At 49.9% G+C, this 21,619-nt stretch overlaps 1 protein-coding gene and 2 long non-coding RNA genes across 13 annotated transcripts in view; 1 reads left to right on the forward strand and 2 right to left on the reverse strand.

Annotated features, from left to right (window-relative positions):
- The window catches only part of IRX2 (iroquois homeobox 2), a 38,363-nt gene extending 34,171 nt beyond the window's left edge, over positions 1 to 4,192 (reverse strand). For 6 of the 8 annotated variants that reach the window (XR_014241703.1, XM_082381212.1, XM_082381213.1 and 3 more), the window contains exons 1-2: positions 2,062 to 2,677; positions 276 to 681 (exon numbers count right to left, since the gene is read on the reverse strand). Coding sequence is in view for 7 of the 8 variants with exons in the window: in XM_082381212.1 (XP_082237338.1) it covers positions 276 to 681; positions 2,062 to 2,310 (655 nt within the window). In the remaining variant the exon portion in view is untranslated. Of the gene's footprint in view, positions 1 to 275; positions 682 to 1,111; positions 1,487 to 2,061; positions 2,678 to 3,791 lie in introns of those variants that run through there. The other 2 variants (XM_082381216.1, XM_082381215.1) reach the window with 2 other exon arrangements.
- LOC309623892 lies at positions 2,151 to 6,553 on the forward strand. Of its 4 annotated transcripts, XR_014241704.1 has the most exons (6): positions 2,151 to 2,289; positions 3,267 to 3,374; positions 3,527 to 3,689; positions 4,228 to 4,307; positions 5,467 to 5,802; positions 5,982 to 6,553. It is a non-coding gene; the product is annotated as an uncharacterized lncRNA (long non-coding RNA). The 4 variants fall into 4 exon arrangements; XR_014241706.1 differs by lacking the exon at positions 2,151 to 2,289 and having other exon boundaries at positions 2,815 to 3,374; positions 3,527 to 3,680; XR_014241705.1 differs by lacking the exons at positions 2,151 to 2,289; positions 4,228 to 4,307 and having other exon boundaries at positions 2,815 to 3,374.
- Positions 6,554 to 6,704: 151 nt separating this feature from the next.
- LOC309623894 lies at positions 6,705 to 21,551 on the reverse strand. Its single transcript, XR_014241713.1, has 2 exons — positions 7,467 to 21,551; positions 6,705 to 6,867 (listed from the first exon to the last, which is right to left on the reverse strand). It is a non-coding gene; the product is annotated as an uncharacterized lncRNA (long non-coding RNA).
- Between the last annotated feature and the right edge of the window lie 68 nt (positions 21,552 to 21,619).

Here is a 21,619-nt window from a genome sequence, read left to right on the forward strand (position 1 = left end):
ACCCGGGGGCTCTCTGCCCCAACTGCTCCCTCACTTCGACCCAACCCGAGCCGCGTCCTCGAGAGAGCGTGACCTCCCAGGACGCGCTCACCGAGGAGTTTCTCGGCCCCGGAGCTACCAGGCGGCCGAGACTCCAAGCCCGAACCTGGAGCGTCGGGCGGGCAGCACCCGCGCCCCCACCCCCAACCCCGGACCTCATCCTCCCTGACCTCAGCTTGGCGCCCCGCCTGGGAAGAAAGCTCCTGCGACCCTGCGCCCGCCTCGGCCCCTCTCACCTTCGTCCTCCGCCGAAGTCTCGGTGCCCTCCTGCGCCTTGTCCGGACTCTCCTCCTTGCTCCTTGCCGAGTCGCCCTCGTCCTCGTCTTCGTCCTCGCTTTTGTTCCTGGGGGCCCACGTCATCTTGTTCTCCTTCTTGAGCCGCCGGCGCGCGTTGGCGAACCAGGTGGAGACCTGCGTGAGGGTCATCTTGGTGATGATGGCCAGCATGATCTTCTCGCCCTTGGTGGGGTAAGGGTTCTTGCGGTGCTCGTTGAGCCAGGCCTTGAGCGTGGCCGTGGCATCCCGCGTGGCGTTCTTGCGGTAGGCCGGGTCATTGAGCTGGTACGGGTAGGCCGCGCTCCCGTAAGGGTGGTAGCTGATGGCGCCCGTCATCCCGGTCGTGTGTGCGTCGTAGGGCGCACCCTGCAACCGACAAGAGCCTGGTGAGCGGGTCCCTTGGGGACCTGCCGGGCGTCAGCGCCAAGGCGACCCCTCCACCCGCCCGTGACCGCCTTTCCCACGATGCCTCCGGCGCTAGAGCTGCGCTTCCCGCAGCAACAGAGCAAAAGGACGCAGCGGGTAATTTAAGGCCAGCTGTTGATCAAGAAAAGCGATATGGTTTTATTCTCAAAATTTCCAACTATTTCACTTTCATAAAATGACACATCTTCCCCCAAATGCCCCTGGGCCGCCGGTACAGACGTACACAAATACGAACGCACATACAGGCCCACAGGTAGTTTCTTGATATCTAAATTTCTCTGGATGTTAAGTGCGGCTGCCTGCCCCACTCCTCCTCCCCCGCCCTTATGTGGTTAAAAAACTACCCCAGAGCCCCCGCTCCGCTATTCACCATCCTAAAGCTCTGCAAATCCAATTTGCAACTCAGAAGCCAGTCACCGTTTCGAATTCTTCAAATACGTGGTAATTAGCATGTTAATTCAGCCTTTAACGTTTAAATTCGAGACTTTTACAGCCTTCGCCGAGGCCCCAGCTACTCCATCGCTGCCCTGGAATTCCGCCGAGGGCGGGAGGTGGCCACCAGCCCCCGTTACGGCCTCCACCATCTAAAACGCACTTTGCCACACCCGGCCGGGCCGAGCTGCAGACCCCGAGGAGCGCGGGCCGACCCCGGGTCGGGGAAGCAGGAGCTGCTCTCGGTGCGCAGGGGACCGAGGCGGCACTTAGCTGGCCAAACACCGGCCGACACGTTTTTCCGAAGCATGGCCTGTGGGACAGATTAAGGCTGAGATCTTGGCGGCCGGGCCGGGCCCCAGAGCCTCTGCCGATGCTCCCTCCCTTCCCCAGCCCGGTGACCCCCAAGCTCCTACAAGTAGATGCTAAACACTCGGTAATCGCCCCGGAGGCCCCAGTGGCGCCGACCCTAGCGCCCCGCGCCGAAAGAAGCGAGCCCCGGCCCGCTCTGGACTCCTGGCCGAGCTTCTGCGCCTGAAAGAAGGACCACCCAGGACAGATCCCATCCCGACCCCAGCGGAGTCGCACTTCACAGGCTCTTGGGGAAAATGACCCCTGCAGCCGAGGGGAAGGGCGTGGAGCGCGAGGCTCGGCCCGCGCTCAGGACGTCGCCGGCCGACCGCCCTGCCTCTTGCTCTGGACTCTCGTCCCGCCAGCAGCGCGGCGACCCCAGTCGGCGACTGCGGAGACACCTCCCACGGCACGTTCCCCGCCGCCCAGCTCGCGGATCCCCGGCCCCGCTCCTCCAGCGCCGCGATCAGTGTCTCTGCGCCCGGCGTCCCGCGTCCCGCGTCCCGCTCGCCCGCCCGCCCGCCCGCGCGCGGTTACCATGTAGGATGGGAAGCCGGCGGCGGCGGCGGCAGCGTCGGCCGAGTACTGCAGCGGGCTGCCGAAGCCCGTGGCCGCCTGCGCGGTGAAGGCCGCGGAGCCCGGGTAAGGGCTGAACGCCGAGCCCGACGCCGAGCGCGCCAGCTCCTCGCTGCGCGGCGCCGCCAGTGCCGACGCGCCGTACGCCGGGCACGAGTATAGCGCCAGCGAGCCGGGCGCCTGGTACAGGTAGCCCTGCGGGTAGGACATGGTGGGCGCGGGGCGCCGGGCCCGCGTCACGCCGAGCAGCGGGCAGGGCGCGCGGCGCCCTCCATCCACGCCCGGCCGGGGCGCGGCGCGGCGGAGGCGGGCGCGGGGACCGCCGGCCGAGGCAGGCCGGCCTGCGCACTAGCCCGGGCGGCCCGCGGGCCGGGGGAGCGGCTGGGCGGCGGCGGCGGCGGCGGCGGCGGCGGCGGCAGCGCGGAGCCGGTGGGCGCAGCCGCGCGCCAGGCCGGCGGTCGGGGTTTGGGGGAGTCTGGACTCGGGAGTGAGGAGTTGAGGAAGGAGCGCTCGAGTTTCCGAGGGACATTGGAACGCGGAGCTGTCCGTCACGAGCTCATCTGCATATTCGGGCGCCCGCCCCCTCCCCTGCCCCGCCCGCTTCGCCCGCTCCAGCCGCCAGGCCGCGGCCGGGGGAGGGGCGGAGACGGGCCAGGGAGGGGGGCGGAGGAGCGGGGGGGTGGAGGAGCGGATGGCGGGAGGGAGGAGGAGGAGGAGGAGGAGGGAGGAGGAGGCGGTGGCGACGCGCAGGCTTTTGTGGCGCAGTCGACTCTCGCGCAGACCCAGCCCGCGGCTCGCGGCCCCGCAGCCTGGCGGGGCCGAGCAGTGCGCACCCCCTCCCACTCGCGCGGACTCCGGGCACCCGCCCTCCCACCTTCCGCTGCCAGCCCCCCAGACCCCGCCGCGCTGGCCCCCTTCCCTTGCCCCGCCCCCAGCTTGGCCCGCGAGAAGCCGGCAGAGGCCGCCGGGCTGCCACCTGGGGGGACGAACGGCCCGTGCCCCCTCTCCGCCCGGGTGACTGAGCGCAGGACCCTAGTGCCAGGGCCGAGAGCCGCGGGTGATGGGGCGGGAGCGTGGCACCCGAGGCCCGGGTCCTCCTGGGGGTGCCGTGCGTGGCTCTCACTTCCACCTTCCTGCGTCCACCCTGCCTGCCGCACGGTGCGAAGCTCCCCGCGTGGCCTCGCGTCTGGTCTCCGGCCCCGCGCCGCCCGGCGTGTCCCCGCGGGACCCGGATCCGGGGCACTTTCGCTGCGAACTGCCAGGAGGGCCCTGAGGTGAGCTTTCTGCCCCGAAATCCGTAGTGGCAAGCTGGTCCCGGGGTGTTAGGACTTTCTGCTCTAGGAAGCGTTTTAGCCCACGCCTCCAGTGCTTCGTCCGGGAAGACGCAGCCCCCCCAAAGGGTTTTATTTTATTTTGTTTTAATAAGTTGACTCCTCTTTCGGATTTGTGTTGTAAAACACTCGGGGGAATGATTGTCACCGGACAGACCGCCTCTGGCGCGACGTGAAGCCTCGCTGTCACTCGGGAAGGGACGAGAAAACGCCAGGCTGGTGGCAAGGGCGGCGCAGTCGGCAGCACAGGTAGCTCAGGTAACAGGCGACTCGGGAGGTGCTTCGCAGGGCCCAGCAGCGAGATGCTTAGCAAAGGGCCCTGGGACCCCCAGTCCCTCGAAAACACCCTTCTCCCCATACCTTCTCCAGGGGCCGGGCCAGCGGAAGCGGGCGTCTGGCGACTGGGCTGGGGGGGCCGAGGGTTGGGGAGGTCACCGGTGGCGCTCAGGAGGTCCACGGGGGGTCGGGTGTATGCGGATACGGCGGGGTGGCCCACACAACAGGTGTCACTTCTTCGGCGGCCGTCTCGGGTGGGTGACCTGTAGGGGGAGAACGCGGTAGCTGGGAGCTCCGGCCCGCAGACCCCCCCCCCCTTCCCGCAGCCCCCTGTTGGTTGGGCAGCTCTCAGAGTGACCAGAGTTATCGCTTTCGGGTCGCGGTCGCGCGGGCGCCGCGCGCGCGTCCTGCGGCCGCTCTGCTGGCTGCGGCTGCAGCGCGGGGACCATGAGGCCCCAGTCTGCGGCCTGGTCGCCTGCGGCACCTTCGAGGCAGTCAGGGTGCGTCTGTCTTTCCCTAGGTCCAGGGGACCAGTTGTAAACGGCAGTGCCGGGCTTGAGCAGAACCCACCGTCCTTGGCCTGCGGGTGGGTGGCTCCCGGTAGGTGCGGTCCAGGCCCTTTAACGAGCCGCCTCTCCCCCGAGCCCCCAAACCACTCGCCCCCACCTGTCCCCCCACGCTGCCTACAAACCCCAGCCCGCTCCCGCCGCACCTCACTGGCCACCTCCCCCCCAACACACCCTCCTCCGCCCCGCCCCTCCCCCACTACTTCCCACACACTCTGGGCCGCTGTGAGGACCCAGCAGGGGAGTTTCAACAATGCTGTGACCCCAAGCAGGACGTCCTAATTCAGTTCAGGGCAGATATTTTAAATCAATTATCCTAGCGTTAAAAAGGAAGGAGAAGGAGAGAGAGCCAGAGGCCCCAGCAGCCCTGTGGAGCATGCCTTTGACAGGACCCACGGCATTTGTGGTCTTCCTGGGAGGGAATTCGGCCGGGAAGAGGCCATAAATGAGACAGACACACGTTGGATGACCAACATAAACAGCAACAGATCAGGTTACAGGCCTTCGGTTCGCTTCCAATTACATAGTTTAAGTGAAAAAATCAGGTCTAATTTTTATCTCCAAGGAAGACTGGCTTGAGTATTTCCATTTCTAAAGACCAGTTCCTGCTGTTGTCTCATTAGCATTTGGGCCTGCCCCCCCCTCGCCCTCCCTCCCCCTCCCTCCCCCGATCTCTCTCCTGGGCCTGATCTCTGCCAGGGGCAGAAAAGAAAACAGCGAATTATTACAAAAACATCCCCGGTTTGGAGCAGAAGCAGAAGCTCCGATACACTCGATTTTGACATCAATTAAGTGTATAACCAGACATGTGCACGTGGCTTTGGAGGGTCTCGACTCGCCCAGGGTGCATCTCCAGAAAGGGCTGCCAGGCTCTTCCCTCTGCCTCTAGCTCGGCGCTGCTGATTCTGAAGACAGCTTCTTCTCCGAGTGTATTTATCCCCCAGCAATTACACTCCTCCACTGAAATCTGAATTCTCCGTACTGCTGCCTGCTACTAATAAAACCCGTCTACCTTGCACTATTAAACAGTCGAATCGCCCTACATGCCGTTTTTATTAGTAGTGACTGTAGCAAATTAAAATGCCTACGCAGAGACATTAAAACTTAACGCTCTGCATTGTTATTGGGATATATAAACTCCGTTTCGCTTTAAAGCTCTCTGATTTTTTTAAAATCACTTTCCCTTTTCGTAGATTAAAGTTGGCTGGGTCTTCTTTTTAAAAACTCAATCGAAAGAACAGGCTGCATGTGTCGAGGCTCGACGCGGTGGCTGGGAGCGCGGCCGCCTGCGACGGTGGCCTGGATTCGCTGGAACTGCGTCTCGGGTCACCGCGGGGAGCGCTCGGCTGCGCCCCGGGCCGCAAGGCCGCCTCTCTCCGAGAGCAGGGACCTAGATGTTTCGCTCACGGGCGTGGAGGGCGTTCAGGCCTGTGGAGCGTCTGCGTCCGGACGTACACTTGGCTTCTGTGGCTTTCAGTTGCCCTCCGAGCTGGATTTAAAGAGAAGGGCCGGCACGCAGGGCCAACCGGGTAAGTGCCCGGAAAGCGCGCTCACACGGAACCATTAACCTGGGCAGTGAGCGTTCAGGTTTACGGTGGATCCCCTCCCCCCTTTGCCCCAGGTATGCATTCAAAAAAAAAAAAAAAGAAAGAAAAACCGGGGGTGGTGATGGTTAGCACTGTCACATTTCTGTTTCTTGTCCCAACAGTGGCCGATGCCTTTGGAACAAGTCGGCGTGGACATGCACGTTTCAAGAAGCTGTGGTTTCCTGGAGGCCAAGCTCTGGGAAACGGCAGAAACGCTCGCGGGCTTGGGCTCCGGGCCCTTCCCGGAAAGCGGCGGCGGCGCAGACCGTGGCGCCCTCCACCTCCGTCCTGGGGCTCCCGGGAGCCGGGCAGGCTGAGCGGCGACGCGGCCCGAAGTCGTGCGCGCGGGCGGCGAGGGGGCGCTGTGGCCCGCGGCTGCCGCCTCGTCCCCGCCGCGGTGGCCCCGGCGCTGTCCCCGGCCACCGACGGGCGGCGGGAGTCCCGGACCTGCCTCCTCCCACGTCGGTTTGATTCGGGGAAGAAGGACAATAACACTGGAGCATTTCAATAAAACCTGAGCCTCACTCGACCTTTCTCTCGTTCCGCCTTCTGCCCTGTCTTCCGGGGAGTTTGTAAGAGTTTGGTGGGAAAATAGGTGCCATTGTGGAGCGTGTAAATTTGGAGGGGGGTCAGTTAAGATTAAAGAGACACATTTTACGTGGTTCCCCCGAATAAAGTCACGTGTGAAATGTAAGTCGTTTCAGTGTATAAGGCACATTTCCAGTGTGTTCCTAATCGAGTTCTCTTCCTGTGCCCGCACTTCCTGGCGGGACTGCGGAGCGAGTGACAGCAAGAACCAGGAGAAAGAGCACGAGAGTTCGGTTGTGCGTTTTCCTTTGTTTCTCTTTTCTTTTTTGGAAAACCGAAATACGTCGCTATAAATTGTACAAAATTTAAGTCAAACTGAAACGTAAATGCCTTCCAAGCGGGGTTGAGCCCGGTCACGATTCTGTGGACACTTTGGATTTCCGAGGTTCTCAAACTCTCTTCTGATGCGGCCACGTGTGTCTGGAAAACAAAGTCGTAGGCGAACCCGCGCGAGGCCCAGGGGTCCCTGACGCTCCTGTCCAGGAACCCCGAGCTAGGACGCGGCCCGGGGTTTTCACACGGGCCCGAAAGCCAGGGCCCTGCGGGCAGCGCCGCGGGTGGGCACCCGGGCTGGGGCCCCAGGACGCAGGGAGCTCTCTTCTGCACCTTCTGGGCTCAGCCGGCGACCCGGCTCTCCCACCAGCGGCTCGACCTCGGAGCTCGGACGACTGCGAGGTCTCCTGGCCGCTAACGTGTCCCTCCCGGTTTCCTTTAGTGGCAGCACAGATGCCCCGCCTCCGACGCGCTTCCTGAAGTTTCTCCCGCGCTGCGCCCCGAGAATCCTCCCCTCGCCATTTCTCAGCATCCCGCAGGCTTGGCCTGCGTGCTCCCCTGGCTCTCGGCTCATCACTCCTCCCCGCACGGAACCGCAGACCCTAGAGGCGAGGCGTGCGCGCGGCCCCGCGCCCAGGTCCCCGCCGGCGTCCGAGTCCCGGGCCTGGAGCGCCGAGCGGGAACTGGATGGCGGGTGCGGGGGGGGAGGGGCGCGGGCCGGGTACGGGATGAGGGATCCGAGTTACCGGAGACCCGTTTCCGGAGCAGCGAAGACCCGAGCGCCCTCGTCCTGCAATCGGCGGCTCCCTGGAAGGAGAAGTGTTCGGGAGTCCTCAGCCCTCCACGTTCACGGCGTGGACTCGCACACACGTGCGCGCGCACACGCGCGCTGCCCGGGGAGGTCCGCGCGCCGCGGGAGCTGCTCTGGGCAAGTGGAAAGAGATGAGTTGTCAGTTTGTTCTTTTCACTTTTCTTTAAGTGTTTCTGCAAGACAGTCGTTGGAAGAACTTAGTTCACCTCCATCCCCCACCTCTCCCCACCCCACCCTCAGTTCCTCCGGCAGCTACTCCATCACTCGCTTCGCATTCTCCGTTTTACACTCCGGAGCGCACCGTGGGACGTGAGTGCGGGTGTGAGCGCGCCCAGGGGGCTGCAGAGACCGCGCGAGTCGCTCCGACCGGCCGGAGCAGGTAGGATCCTCGCTCGCAAGAAAACATGGGAGGAGAAGGAAGTGTGTTTTGACAATTGCTTTCATCAGAGAAGCGAAGCTGTATAGGGCGTTTGTCTGGGGCCACGCTTCATATCCTTTTGCTAACTCTCGGTTTGTGCACCCAAATGGCTCGCCCAGACCACGATTCGGCGACGCGTAGTCAGGCGCACACACCAGCCCTCCCCAAGCTCTCCCACACACTCTGACACAGCTGGGTTGCAGAGCCAGGGGTAAGGGAGGATTTTTTTTTTTTTTTTTTTAATTCTGGAGGGAATGCAGAAAGAAAAGTTTGATACATTTGATTGCATTAAAAGTAAAAACTTCAGTTGGATAGAAAATAAATTGCTGACACCAACCAGGGAGAAGATATTTGCAGCCCACCTAAACGGCAAAGACTGCTCTGCAGAATCAGGAAGGGTTCCCAAGGTCAACGGGTGAAGGCAAGCCACCCAGTGGAGAAATGGGTCAGGGATGCGGGCAGAGACCCTCCACACAGAGGAGACCTAAGAGCCAAGTTCGCAGAGGCTCACAGTCACTCTTGACAGGGAAATCATACAGTGTATAAGATGCCACTTTACGCCCACTGGATGTCACCAAACGAGGCCCAGGGTGTGCAGAGACAGGGCACTCACACTCCCTGCCATGCTAGTTGAAATGGCTACAAAGGAATCAGGGAGACATTTGGCCACATCTGAAAGAGCAGGAGATGCCCACTCCCTATCACCCTTGGATGCCTTGCCTTATCGTCCACCACAAGAAAAATGCCAGGCAGGGGCACGGAGGGCCCAGCACAGCCCTTGCAGCATTGTTTGCAAAGTGCAGGGCTGGAAACGTCCTAAATGGCAGGAGAGGCCTGGATACAGAGTCTGTGGCATATTCCATGGAACAGAATGTTCCCCAGGGATGAAAGTGAGTAAGATAGGTCTGCTGGTATCAACATGAGTGAGTCCTGAGAATACAGAGTTGAGCGGGGAAAATAATAATAATTTTTTTTAAAAGGATACAGACAACTTGATGCCCATGACAGAATTTGACAAGACCCAGCAATATGTGTGCTATTTACACATGGGGGTGGGGAGTGCAGTAATGCTGTGGGGAGGAAGGTCTCCCCTCCGCTCCAGGCCCACTGAGTGCCTGGGAAGGGGGGTGAGGGGACTCCACTGTGTTAGTCATGTTTTATTTCTGAAAAATACATCTGCTGCAAACGTCACAAAAGATTATTAACTTGGAATGATGGTTACGTGGGATTCTATTACTCTGTACATTCCTACCATGTGAAATATTTTACACTTTGAAAATTAAAAGAAAAATATGTGTTATCATTTAAAAAGAAGAGTCATAGCACAGAAGTATAGTGAACTAATTTAGGAGAGCTTTCTTTAAAAAAACACAAAAAAACAGGTTCTCAAAAATTTGCATTTTTGTTTCTTTCTTCCTCTCTTCATCCCCCTACCCTTCAAAATATAAAGGTAAACAAAGTCTTGGATTTGCAGTTTAGACCTTTGAACGGACTGTCACCCATGTGTCTTTGGGCCATCGTCCAGAGCATGGCAGGTAGAGAGGGGCTTCCTGGGCAGGGCGCTCCCTACAGGACCCTGGGCCCCTCGTCTGGGACCTGCAGGTTAGCAGCTCACCCCATGGCCACTTGCTCTGCTCAGGGCCGAGGCACCGTCACAGAGGGCTCTGGAGGGGAAGGACAGCGTTGCTGCCACCGGCCACCTGCACGCGTCTATGGGGAGAGAGATGCCTTTGCCCTGGATGGAATTCTGCATCTTCTCTCTACACACAGTACATGTATTTGAGAAAATTAAAGTTACGATTAGAGAGAAGGGCTGTGGAAGACAGAAAGATGGGGGGATGGCCAAGGGGGAGGGCAGAGTGTAGCCTAGAAAGGAAAGCAGAAGAGAGGCTGGGGCAGGGTAGGAAGACTCCAGGCCCCGGCAGGCCCTCACCCCCCACACACCCCTCACTCCCAGAATACAACTCTGTGCCTTTCTGGCAATTAAGCTGCTTCTAGAAACAATTCTCTCTGCTCTCATTCTCTCCATTGCAGCTAGACGGATTGGATCTTGCACACACATTTGCGGAGAGGCCTTGCTCAGGCAGAGAGGCCGGCAGCTTGGCCCCGGCAGTGATTACAGAGGCCTCCACGTTCCATTCTATTCCCCAACCTGCTCAGAGCCAGGCTAGGAAAGGGTGCTGCTTCCTGGGAATCCCCACAATTCCAAAGGCTCCCCTGCGTCCACCACCGGGTGGAAGGCCCTTGCGGCTTACTTCCACTGGCAGGCAGCCCTCGGGCTGGCTGCCCCCTTGCTCTCGGCTCGGGCCCCCTGGCCTGCTGACCCTTCTTCCTGCAGCTACACCCCCTCGCACATCAGCCTGTACACGTTGCTTCCCCCGAGAGCATCCTGCCCACGGGGCTCCTTCATCCCTCTGCCTCGGGGCTCTGTGGCAGCCGCAGCCAGAGCTGTTGCTGGTGTCCGGGTGTGAAGGTTCTCTGACCTCAGTGATGCCTCTGCCTTCAGGCCTGGCAAATCGTGGGAGCTAGACAAGTATTGATTGAATGAATGAAAGAATGAGTGGATGGCTTGCTCTTGGTTATTCACCTTTACTTCTAAAAGGTACAGCAGGGTGTTGAGGGAAAGAAACAAAAAAAATCACAGGGACACTTGCTTACATTTTACCCCCGCTTCCCTCCTTGGAGATTCCTCTGCACCTGAGTGTCATGGACACTCGTAATCCAGGCAGATCCGATCACGCCTCAGGAGCCCTGCTCTCCAGTGTAAAGCACGGTTGATTTGGGATGTTAAATTTTAGGGCCCAATGGAAATACGCACTTAAAATAACATTTAATTTTAAAAATAAATTCCTGAGTTAGCAATCAGCCCCAAACCTTGCATTCCTTGAGGAAAGTGAGCGTGCATTTTTATTTTTGCATCTCAAATGACCTGTTCCCAGCACACAGACATTTGGGAAAAAGGAAATTTGACCAAAAGCAAACTGGACTTTTATGATATTTTTAGTGAAAAATTCAGTGAGAACAAGTGTTTAAAGCACTACTTAGATCTGAGCAAGGGTTTTGTAGATACAATCTTATTGTAAAACTTATTTTTAATGGCACAAACCTTACATACGATAGCTAAAACAATTTTGACAAAGAAGAATAAAGTGGGACGAATCAGTCTACCGGATATCAAGACATGACATCATTGGAACAGAAAAGGCAATCCAGAAACAAACCCAGATGAATATTCCTGACGTATTTTGACAAAGGTGCAAAGCATTTCAGCAAATGGTGTCGGAGCAATTGGACATCCATAAATCACACACACACACACACACACACACACACAAACTCCAACCCAGTCTCATATCTTATACAAAAATTAACTAAACATGGATCACAGACTTAACTGTCAAATTATGAAACTTTTAGAAAAATAGAGGAGAAAATCTTCAAGATTTAGAGCAAGGCAAAGAATTTGTAGACTGGACACCAAAAGCACAATCTATAAAAGGAAAATTTGATACGTTGGGCTTCATCCAATTTAAAACTTTTGTTCTCTGAAAGAATGAAAAGGTAAGTTGCAGACAGAAAATATTGGGTTGGCCAAAAAGTTTGTTCGGTTGTAAGTAAAAAAAGAAGACACATTTTTCATTTTCACCAGAAATTTTATTCAACAATGTACTCACTAACTGAACAAACTTTTTGGCCAAACCATATATCCGACAAAGGACTAGTATCTAGAATATATAAAGAATACTCAAAGCAAAATAGTAAACTAAAACAATAAAAAACAGTCCAATTAAAATTTAGTCAAAAGAAATTTCACCAAAAAGGATATATAGATGGCAAATAAGCATATGAAGGATGCTCAACGTCATTAGCCATCAAGGAAATGCAAACTAAAACCACAGTGAAATATATGCACCTATCAGAATGGCTAAAATGAAAAAAATAACATAGAGATAACATCAACGTCTGGTGAGAATGCAGAGAAACAAGATCATTCATCCAGTGCTGGTGGGAATATAACATGGTAAATCCACTCTGGAAACTAGTTTGACAGTTTCTTATAAAACTAAACTTGCAGCTACCATGAAGTCTAGAGATTGCATTCTTGGGCATCATTCCCAGAGAAACAGAAACTTATGTTCACACAAACCCTGTACACGGATGTTCATAGCAGCTTTATGTATAATAGACAGAAACTGGAATCGGCCCAGATGTCCTTCAGTAGGTAGAACGAACTAATGCTCAACCGTATGCAGGAGTGAGTTATTGGTCCACACAAGAACTCTCATGAATCTCCAGAGAATGAGGCCGAAGGACAAAAGCCAGTGCCAAAGGTTATACACTGCGTGATTCCACCAGGAGAACATTTTGAAATTACAAAAGTTGAGAAATGGAGAACAGTTTGGTGGTTGCCAGGTAGGAGAGACAAAGTGAGGGAGTTAGGAAGTAAGAGGGAGGGGGCGTGTTTACAAAAGGGAACAGGAAGGAACCTTGTGGTGATAAGGGTCAGTACCTTGACTGTGTGTGTCTTCAGAGACATTCAGGGCATGAGGGCTGGAGAAGATGTGGGGCCCACATTATATGATGCCCCCTCTGAGCACAGGAAGGCAGGGCACGTGACAAGGGGACGGTAGAGGAAGCATTCTCCTGGAGATGCAAAGCCAGGAACTGCCTTCTATATTTTTTGACTTTTATAAATATTTGGTGATTTTTTAAAGTTATATATGGTCGGGGGAGGGATAAATTGGAAGTTTAGGATTAACAAATCTATTATATATGTATAATAGATAAACAACAAGGACATACTGTATACCACAGGGAACTATATACAATACCTTATAATAACCTATAATGGAAAAGAATCTGAAAAAGAATACATATATATGTGTGTATATATATATATATATACACAATAGAATCACTGTGCTGTACACCTGAAACCAACAAAACATTGTAACTCAACTATACTTGAATTTTTAAAAATTATATACAAATATGATGAATTGGGTGTATACTGTAATGGGATGAGAAGAAGAGCATGTTTTTATATTTATCTTTTGAAATCTCTGACTTTTCTAGATTTTTACATTAGTCTGAGAAAAAATATATATTATATATAGAGATCCTGAATTATGGTAGATACTAAATTATATCTGAAATAAGCACACATATATTTCAACTCATATTTAATGTTAATGTTTCTTTATATCTCTCCTCATATATTGAAAGTCTTGTTTCTTTCACCAATGTATATTTATTGATTTATTCTGAAATATACATAAAGTTTCAAAACCATAAATATCAACATTACTACTAACAATAAATCACTCAGTACAGTTTTTTTTTTTCTTTGTAAATCATTTTGCATATAGAACATATCACAATTGGGATCCACAAAACAGTATTCAAAATTACTTGAAGATAGTATTTTATCTGTTATCAATTTTACACAAAGATTTATTTTTTTCCTACCTAAATTAATTTTAGGACTTTTCCTCTTTTTGACTGAATTTTTGTAATTCAATAACTTCCATGGTTAAGAGTCACGGGAATTGTGCTCAGCAGTCTTGGCCCCTTTGTCTCCCCCGTTTTCCATCTCTCCTGCCCTCCAGCTGACCGTCTCTGCCCTCATTAACTTCTACAAGTCTTCCCAGCATTTCTTTTTGCAAATGTGAGCAAATACATGCACACGTTCATGACCATAAGTCAATAAACCCTCTCCCTTTCTTTCTCAGGTTACATACCTCCTTCCCAAACTTGCTGTGTTTTCTTAACAATAACTCAAGTAGATCACTACGAATTACTTTCTACAGAATTTTCCCTTTTTTCCCAAAAGTACCTGAGTAATATTGCCTTCAAGGGTGCATCATAGTTATTCAACCAGACCCTGAGTGAAGGGCCTTTGTGCTGGTTATAAGCTTGTACTTTATTAATAGTGCTGCGATCGGCAGCTTTCTTACAGGCTCTTGCTGGGGAAGGCGCAGCTTCAGCCTGGAACCTAAAAAAAGGGATGTCTGGGCCGTAGGGTGACTAAATGTGTGGTTTTAGCTGGAATTGCCAAATTTCTGTTCTGTTTTGTACTCCAAATATCAGTATAAGAGACTGCACGTTTCTTCACATCCCAACCAGTGTAGACTGTTTAAAGAAACTCGGAATGTTGCCTGATCTGATATGTGAAAAGTGAGTAATAAATTCTTCTTTCGATGGCATTAACCTCTCAATATTGGAACTCAGTCACCTCCCTGAGGTAAAATCCCACACGTATGTTTCAGAACAAAGTGGCATTTCATTATGGTTTAATGTGAATTTTCCAAATAACTAATGATGCTGATCATCCTTGCACGTGCTTGTTGGCCATCCATATACCTTATTTTCTGAAGTGGCTGTACAATTCTTGTGGTCATTTTTAAAATGCATTGTTTTTCTTCTAATTTTTGCATTATAAGAGTTCTTTATATATTCTGGACACAAGTCCTTTTTCAGATATAGGTTTTGCAGATATTTTCTCCCAAACTGTGGCTTGCATTTTCATTTTTTTTATTCTATTAATGGAGTTTTTCAACAAGCAAAACTTCCCATTTTGATAAAATTCAATTTTCAGAAATCATTCTTTTTGCCTTGTGGGATGTGTATGTGTGTTGTGTGTCCTTTTAAAGAAATATATGCCTGATCCAAGGTCATGAAGATTTTCTCCTATGTAATTTTTGCAACTGTTATGATTTTAGCTCTTACATTTACCTATTATGATTCATTTTGGAGTAATTTTGTGTGTGGTATGTAGTAAGAGTCAACATTATTTTTTTCCCCATCTAGTACATAGTTGTTTCAGTGCCACTTATTGAAGACTATACTTAACCCAGTGAATTATCTTGTCACTTTTGCCAAAAAATACAGTTGCCCATTTGAGTGTGGGTGTATTTCTGGCTTCTCAACAATGTCCCATTGAGATCTGTCTATCCTTAGCTCAATACCATATTGTTTTGTTTTTATCTCTTTACAGAAAGTCTTAAATTTGAAGTTAAAAGCATAAGTCCTTTAACTTTAATTTTCTTTCATAAAATTGTTTTGGAACTTCTAAGTCCTTTATATTACCATGTAAATTTTGAATTAGTTCCTCAATTTCTACAAAAAGACCCATGGGGTTTGATTGGGATTTAATTGATAATATAGATCAAGTCGTGGAAAACCGCTCTCTTAAAAAATATTGACTCATTCAATCCGTAAATATACTCTACCGTTCCTTTTATTTAGGCCTTTAAAAATTTTCTCAGGAATGTTTTATAATTTTTAGGGTAGAAATTTTGAACAACATTTATTAAAGTTATTACTAAGCATTTTATTTATTTATTTAAGCCATTGGGAATGCCTTTGTGTGACATATTTTGACATTGTTTATATAGAAGTACAAGTAATTTTTGTATATTGACCAGGTGTTCTGCAATCTTGCTAACTTTGGCTATTGGTTGTATTAGCTTTCTGTAGATTTGTAAAATTTTCTGTATAAATGATTATGTCTTTTGTGAATAAAGTTTTATTCCAAACTTTCCCGTTTGCTTGCTGTCTCCTTCGTTGTCTGCCTTCCTTGCACTAGCCAGACTCTCTGGTGTGATGCAACAGAAGTGTGAGGGAGGCATCCTTGCCCTCACCTGAGTTGGGAAGGTCAGTCTGTCTTCACTAAGCATGGTGCTGCTGTAAGTTTTGAAGATGTCCTTAAGTTTGGAAGATTTCCCTTTTTTCCTAGGTTGCTATGAGTTTTTAATCATGGATGGGGGTTGTACTTTCTTGAAACTTATTTTTCTGTATCTATTGAATAAACATATTTTTTTAATTTAATTCTATTAATATAGTATGTTACATTAATTGACTTTCAAATGTCAAACCAACCTTGCATTAGTGAGATGAACTTCACTTGGTCATTGGTACATTATCATTTTACAGGCCTGTGCGTCTCATGATATAGAAACAAAAATCTTCAAATATGTTAAGGAATCGAGTCCAGCAACTTATCAGAGGATGACAGATCATGCACAAATGGGGTTTATCTCAGGAATTTAAGATTGACTCAACTTGGCAAAATCAACCAATGTAATTCATCGTATTAACAAGATAAAGGAGAAAGATGATATGATTATTTCAATAAATGCAGAAACAACTTTTGACAAAACTTACAATTCCTTTATTAACAACACTCAGAAAACTATGGGTAGAATGAAAAATTTTCAAACTGACAAAGGATATCAGCATACACCTAAAGCTGACACCACTGTTAATCATGAAAGATTGCATGCTCTCTACGATTGGGAGCAAGATGAAGGTGTCCACTTCTTTTTTTTTTTTTTTTTTTTTCTGAATATTTTTGTAGTATTAAGCCATGGTTGAGAGTCTTAATTTGCTACTTTTTGTAATTAGTAGCAAATTAAGGTGTCCACTTCTATTCAACATCATATTCACAGTCTTAACCATGGTAATAAGACAATATGTAAATAACAAACAAACAAGAAATAAGACAGAATTTGGAAAGGTTTCCTAGACAACACAATTGCCTATGCAAAACAAAATACCTATTAGAATTACTATGTGAATTTAACAAGGTTACAAAACATAAAGTCCACATTAATGTCAATCAGTTGTATTTCCACACAGTGGTGACAAATAATAAGAAAATTTAATTTTTAAAATTCCATTTATAGTATTGTTGAAATATTAAACAAATAGAAATAAACTAAATCAAATGTAAAACATACAAATTCTACATGGAAAATGACAACGTAGTACTCAGAGCAATTAAACGATATATAAATAAAATGAGAGATATAACATAGTCATGGATTGAAAAACTCCATATCGTGAAGACATTCATTCTGCCCAAATTGATATGTAAATTGAGTACAGTGCCAATCAAAACCTCAATAGGAATTTTTGTAAAAACTGATGGTTGATTCTAAAGCTTATTTAGAATTTCAAAGGACAATAGTCAAGCAATTTTGAAGAAGAAGAACCAGACTGGAGAGCTTCTGCTACTTGATTTCAAGCTTTATTATAAAGTTACAGTAATTAAGACAGCTTGCTATTGGTGAAAAGATGGACACATAGATCAACAGAACAGAATAGAGAGCTGAGAAATAGCTGTACACATTTGTGATTACTTAATATTGACAAAAATGCCCTGGTGTTAGAACAACTCAACATCCATATGAGAAAAAAAAATAATTGCTACCTAACACCATATACAAAATTATTTTGAAATGGATCATAGACCTAAATGCAAAGGCTAAAACATAGGAGTAAACTTTTACAATTTGGAGGTATTCCTTAGAGAGGACACACATAAGAATACCCTTAAAAGAGAAGGGGTGAGGGGCTTCCCTGGTGGCGCAGTGGTTGAGAATCTGCCTGCCAATGCAGGGGACACAGGTTCGAGCCCTGGTCCGGGAAGATGCCACATGCCACAGAGCAACTAAGTCCATGAGCCACAACTGCTTAGCCTGCGCTCTAGAGCCCACGAGCCACAACTACTGAAGCCTGCGTGCCTAGAGCCCATGCTCCACAGCAAGAGAAGCCACTGCAATGAGAAGCCTGTGCACCACAACAAAGAATAACCCCCGCTCACCACAACTAGAGAAAGCCTGTGCACAGCAACGAAGACCCAACGCAGCCTAAAATAAAATAAAGAAATTTTTAAAAATGAGAGAGAAAAGGGATAAATTGGACTTCATAAAATTCTCTTTAAGTGACCAAGACGATAAAATAAAAAGGCAAGCCACAGTGTATATTGTTGTCTGTGACATATTATATATAGCATATTTTTTGACAAAACACTTGCATATGTAAACACATCTTACATTTCAATAAGATGAGGAGTCTAATAAAAAGTGGGTAAATTCTTGAAAAGACACTTGTCAAAAAAGATATAATTTCAAAAATGGTCAACACCAGCAGTCATAAGAGAAATGCAAACAAATCCCAGTGAGGTTCTACTACTCACCTTCTAGAATGAGGCTAAAATTAAGGAGACTGACAATATCAGGTGTTGTTGATGAGGGAGAGCACCTGAGATTCTAAATCATTCCTGGTGGAAATGTAAAACTGGGCTAGCACTTCAGAAAACCATCTGGGCCGTCTGATATGAGCCTCAACATACTCTTATCACGTGCCCAAGAAATTCTACTCTTAGGTCTGCCCAAGAGAAAAGAGAATGAGTGTCCTGCCAACCATTTGACCCCCATGTTTATTGTAGTATCATTTATCATAGCCCCAAACTGGGGACAACCCAAATAGTCATCATCAGGAGAGTTAGACTGTGGCCCACAGTGCACAGGTGACCTGTCTCATCACCATCAACCCTGGGCGACTCTGCAACATGTATTCTTGAGGTGTTCAGGCTCCCCATCTTCTGCTTCGCCCTCCACACCTGACCAGACACTGTACCTACCCAGGGACCTTCTGTCCTCATGCCCGAGGGTGTAAGAGAATCTGAAGTCATGTTTGACTTATCTTCCTTTTTCTCTTAATTAGTTAGTTAGTTAAATATGCCAACAAATACTTTTGGAAAACGGTTATGGGAGGAACTGAGGACCCACCAAATTCATATGTGGAAGTCCCAACCCCCAGTGCCTCCAAATGTGACCGTGTGTGGAGATACAGTCTTTAAAGAGGTTATTAAGGTGAAGTGAGGTCATTGGAGCGAGCCCGGCTGCCGTTATGAGTGGTGTCCTCGGAAGAAGAAGAGATTAGGACACAGACACACACACACAGAGACGACCATGTGAGGACATAGGGAGGAGATGGACTTCTACACGCCCAGGAGAGAGGCCTCAGAGGGAAGCAGCCCTGTGGACACCCTGATCTTGGACTTCCGACCTCCAGAAAGATGCAAAAATAAATTCCGGTTGTTTAAGCCGCTCAGTCTTGGTACTTTGTTAGGGCAGCCGGAGCAGATGATACAAACACCTGTGAAGTAAGAGCCACTAGGTCCACCTTCGTGAATGCCATTATGAGTATGGAAAAAAAAGAGGTGTGGTCGCATGGGGTTTATTCTCAGCTGGGGGTGAGGATGGAAATTCACTCATTCCCCAGCGGCCATGCCCACATGAGCCTCCTACTGCCTTTCCTGACTGTGACCCCTCTCTTCCGCCTGGTTTGCAGCAATCTCCCTCTTGCTACCCTCGACCCTACCATCAAGTTAAGGGAGCATGTGATTTGCCACTTACACTTCCCAGATGACTCGTCCCTGGAGATGGGGCTCAATAGAATAGAAGTCACGGTGTCCAACTGGCAGACTACTAGCAGACTGGGAGGTGAGGCAAGCAGCCCCTACACTCCCCAGGCACCACCACTTGCCAGGGGCTGATGCAGACACCGAAGGCCACAGCGGCCCCCCCCAAACTTTGTGCAGATTGGGTGAGAAGGGGCTGTCAGTGAGATCTAATGCTATTCCCTTTGGGAATTCGTTCCTGTGTTCACAGAAGAGGGAACCAAAGCTGGAATGAACAGTGGCACCGGAGTGTTCTATTCACTTACGTACACCTTTATTGTGTGCTGACTTTGTACAGAAGAACCCCACACTGTGGGGCAGAGAGAGATTTCAGCAGAGTTTCTTCTTGTACCCATTAGAAGACAGGCAGAGACACGCACGCGAACCTTAACCAGGTTATGTAATATATAAAATGATGCAGAACAGAGAGCGCTGGAATTTCAAAACAGGAGTCTCCTGCCAACATCCGAAGAGACTCCAGCCACCTCACGCAGAATCCCGTGTGGTGACCAACTTTCCCCAATGCATCCCACGTGCTCCAGGGCACAGGCCGGCGTTCAGACTCCGATACCCCCTCATCACTGATGCTCTTCTGGTTTCTCTCATTGTCTCTCAAGTTTGCTGAAGGATATTTTCATCTTTCTAGGGCTTAGAGTGTGCTTTCATTCTCATTTTTAAAAGTATTACAGTTTTGGGAATTCCCTGGCGGTCCAGTGGTTAAGACTCCGAGCTTCCACTGCAGGGGGAGCGGGTTCGATCTCTGGTCAGGGAACTAAGATCCTGCGTGCCACAGTGTGGCCAAAAAAAAAGTATTACAGTTTTGTTTCCAATGAGCTTCCCCTTCACCTGTATCCATTTCCAACATATTTTTTGTTTGCTTGTTTTGGTTTTGTTTTTCCATCTTCATTCCAATCTTTATTTCTTAATATATCATGATAATCTAAAAAAAAAGATAAACATTTTTATCTTGTGCTTTTAGTTCATATTCAGACAAAATTAGTGCTGTTTTAGCAACGCAAATTTCACATTAATATGATACATTCCATTGGCTGAGGCTTCCATGTATTTTGTTGGTTTGATAAAAGCCCTTTTCAAAAGGCATAAGAAGGTACAAAGAAAAAGACAAAAAAGGTAGCTGAGTTTTAGGAATTAGTGTGATTATTGGTAATGCAAAAACGTCCAAAAACCTGAAACAAATACTGAATCTTCAGTTCTAAACCGCAGCTTAAGCAAGCAAGCAAGTGACAGCAAATCAAAGGAAACTTGATTTACTCATGAAAAAATTAAGAAAATCCAACGTGGTTTTAATCAACTGTGAGGTAATCACGGTTTCTCACCTGTGCCTCCATCGCCTTTGCTGTTGGACCGAATAACATTTCCTGGGCCGTGTGTGTCAGGTGGCTGGTCTTCTCCACCAACTTGGATTTCCAGGCTTGCGCTCTAAGGGTAGAATGAGGACTGGGGTCTCTACCTGATGGATCTCCTGTAGGTCTTTGCTGGCAGATGTAGAGATATCCATGTGTAAGGCATCCCTGAATCCCATGGGCACAAAGCTGGGGCTTGTCTCTGTGGTCAAGTCCCGTCAGTTCTCATGGCAGGACAGGTGCAGACCTGGTAAACAACAGGTTAGAGAGGGACCAGGTACAGGGTCTGCGGGGCCGGGCTGGGCCCAGGCCCCAGGAGGTGTCTGCTGTTGAGGAGACACGTACCTGAGATGACTTTGCCGGGAGAATCCACTGAATCCATCTGTTTTCTTAGGTGGTGGGAAGTGCTGGGGAGAACAGGACAACAGGGCAAGCGAGCAGGGGGCTATTTTGTCAGAGGCCATGAGAGGTCACGTTGACAAGGGAACCTTTAAGCAGAAACCTGAGGGAAGCAAGAGAGAGCTTCCCGAAAGTGTGAGGAGGTGGGCATATCCAGGGACTGTGGGCACAGACTTCCAGTCTCACAGGGAACAGAACGGAATTCCAGTTGTATTTGTTTCCTGTGGCTGATGTAAAAAATGACCCCCAAAGGGGTGACTTAAAACAGCAGGAATGTATTCCCTCACAGCTCTGGAGGCCAGACCTCTGAAATCAAGCTGTCCCGGGGCCGAGCTCCCTCCTGAGGCCTCTTTCAGCATCTGGTGCCCCAGCCTCTGTCTCTGGGCTCCCGGTGGCCTCACTCCAAGCTCTGCCTCAGTGTTCGGTGGCCTTCCACCCTGTCTCCCCTTCTTAGAAGGACATCCATCTTGGACTTAGGCCCTCCCAATCTGGGCCGATGCTTGCCTCAATCACATCTGCAAAGACCCTATTTCTAAAGAAGGTCACATTGGCATCTTTTCTAGGGGGTCGGGGGAGCACAGTCCAACCACCACACGTGTACGAACTACAGACTCCAGGAGGGATTCAGAATCAATGCAGAGAACACCTAGGACTGC

The sequence above is a fragment of the Balaenoptera borealis genome (genome assembly GCF_965194805.1).
Source record: "Balaenoptera borealis genome assembly, chromosome: 2".
Lineage (NCBI taxonomy): Eukaryota > Metazoa > Chordata > Mammalia > Artiodactyla > Balaenopteridae > Balaenoptera > Balaenoptera borealis.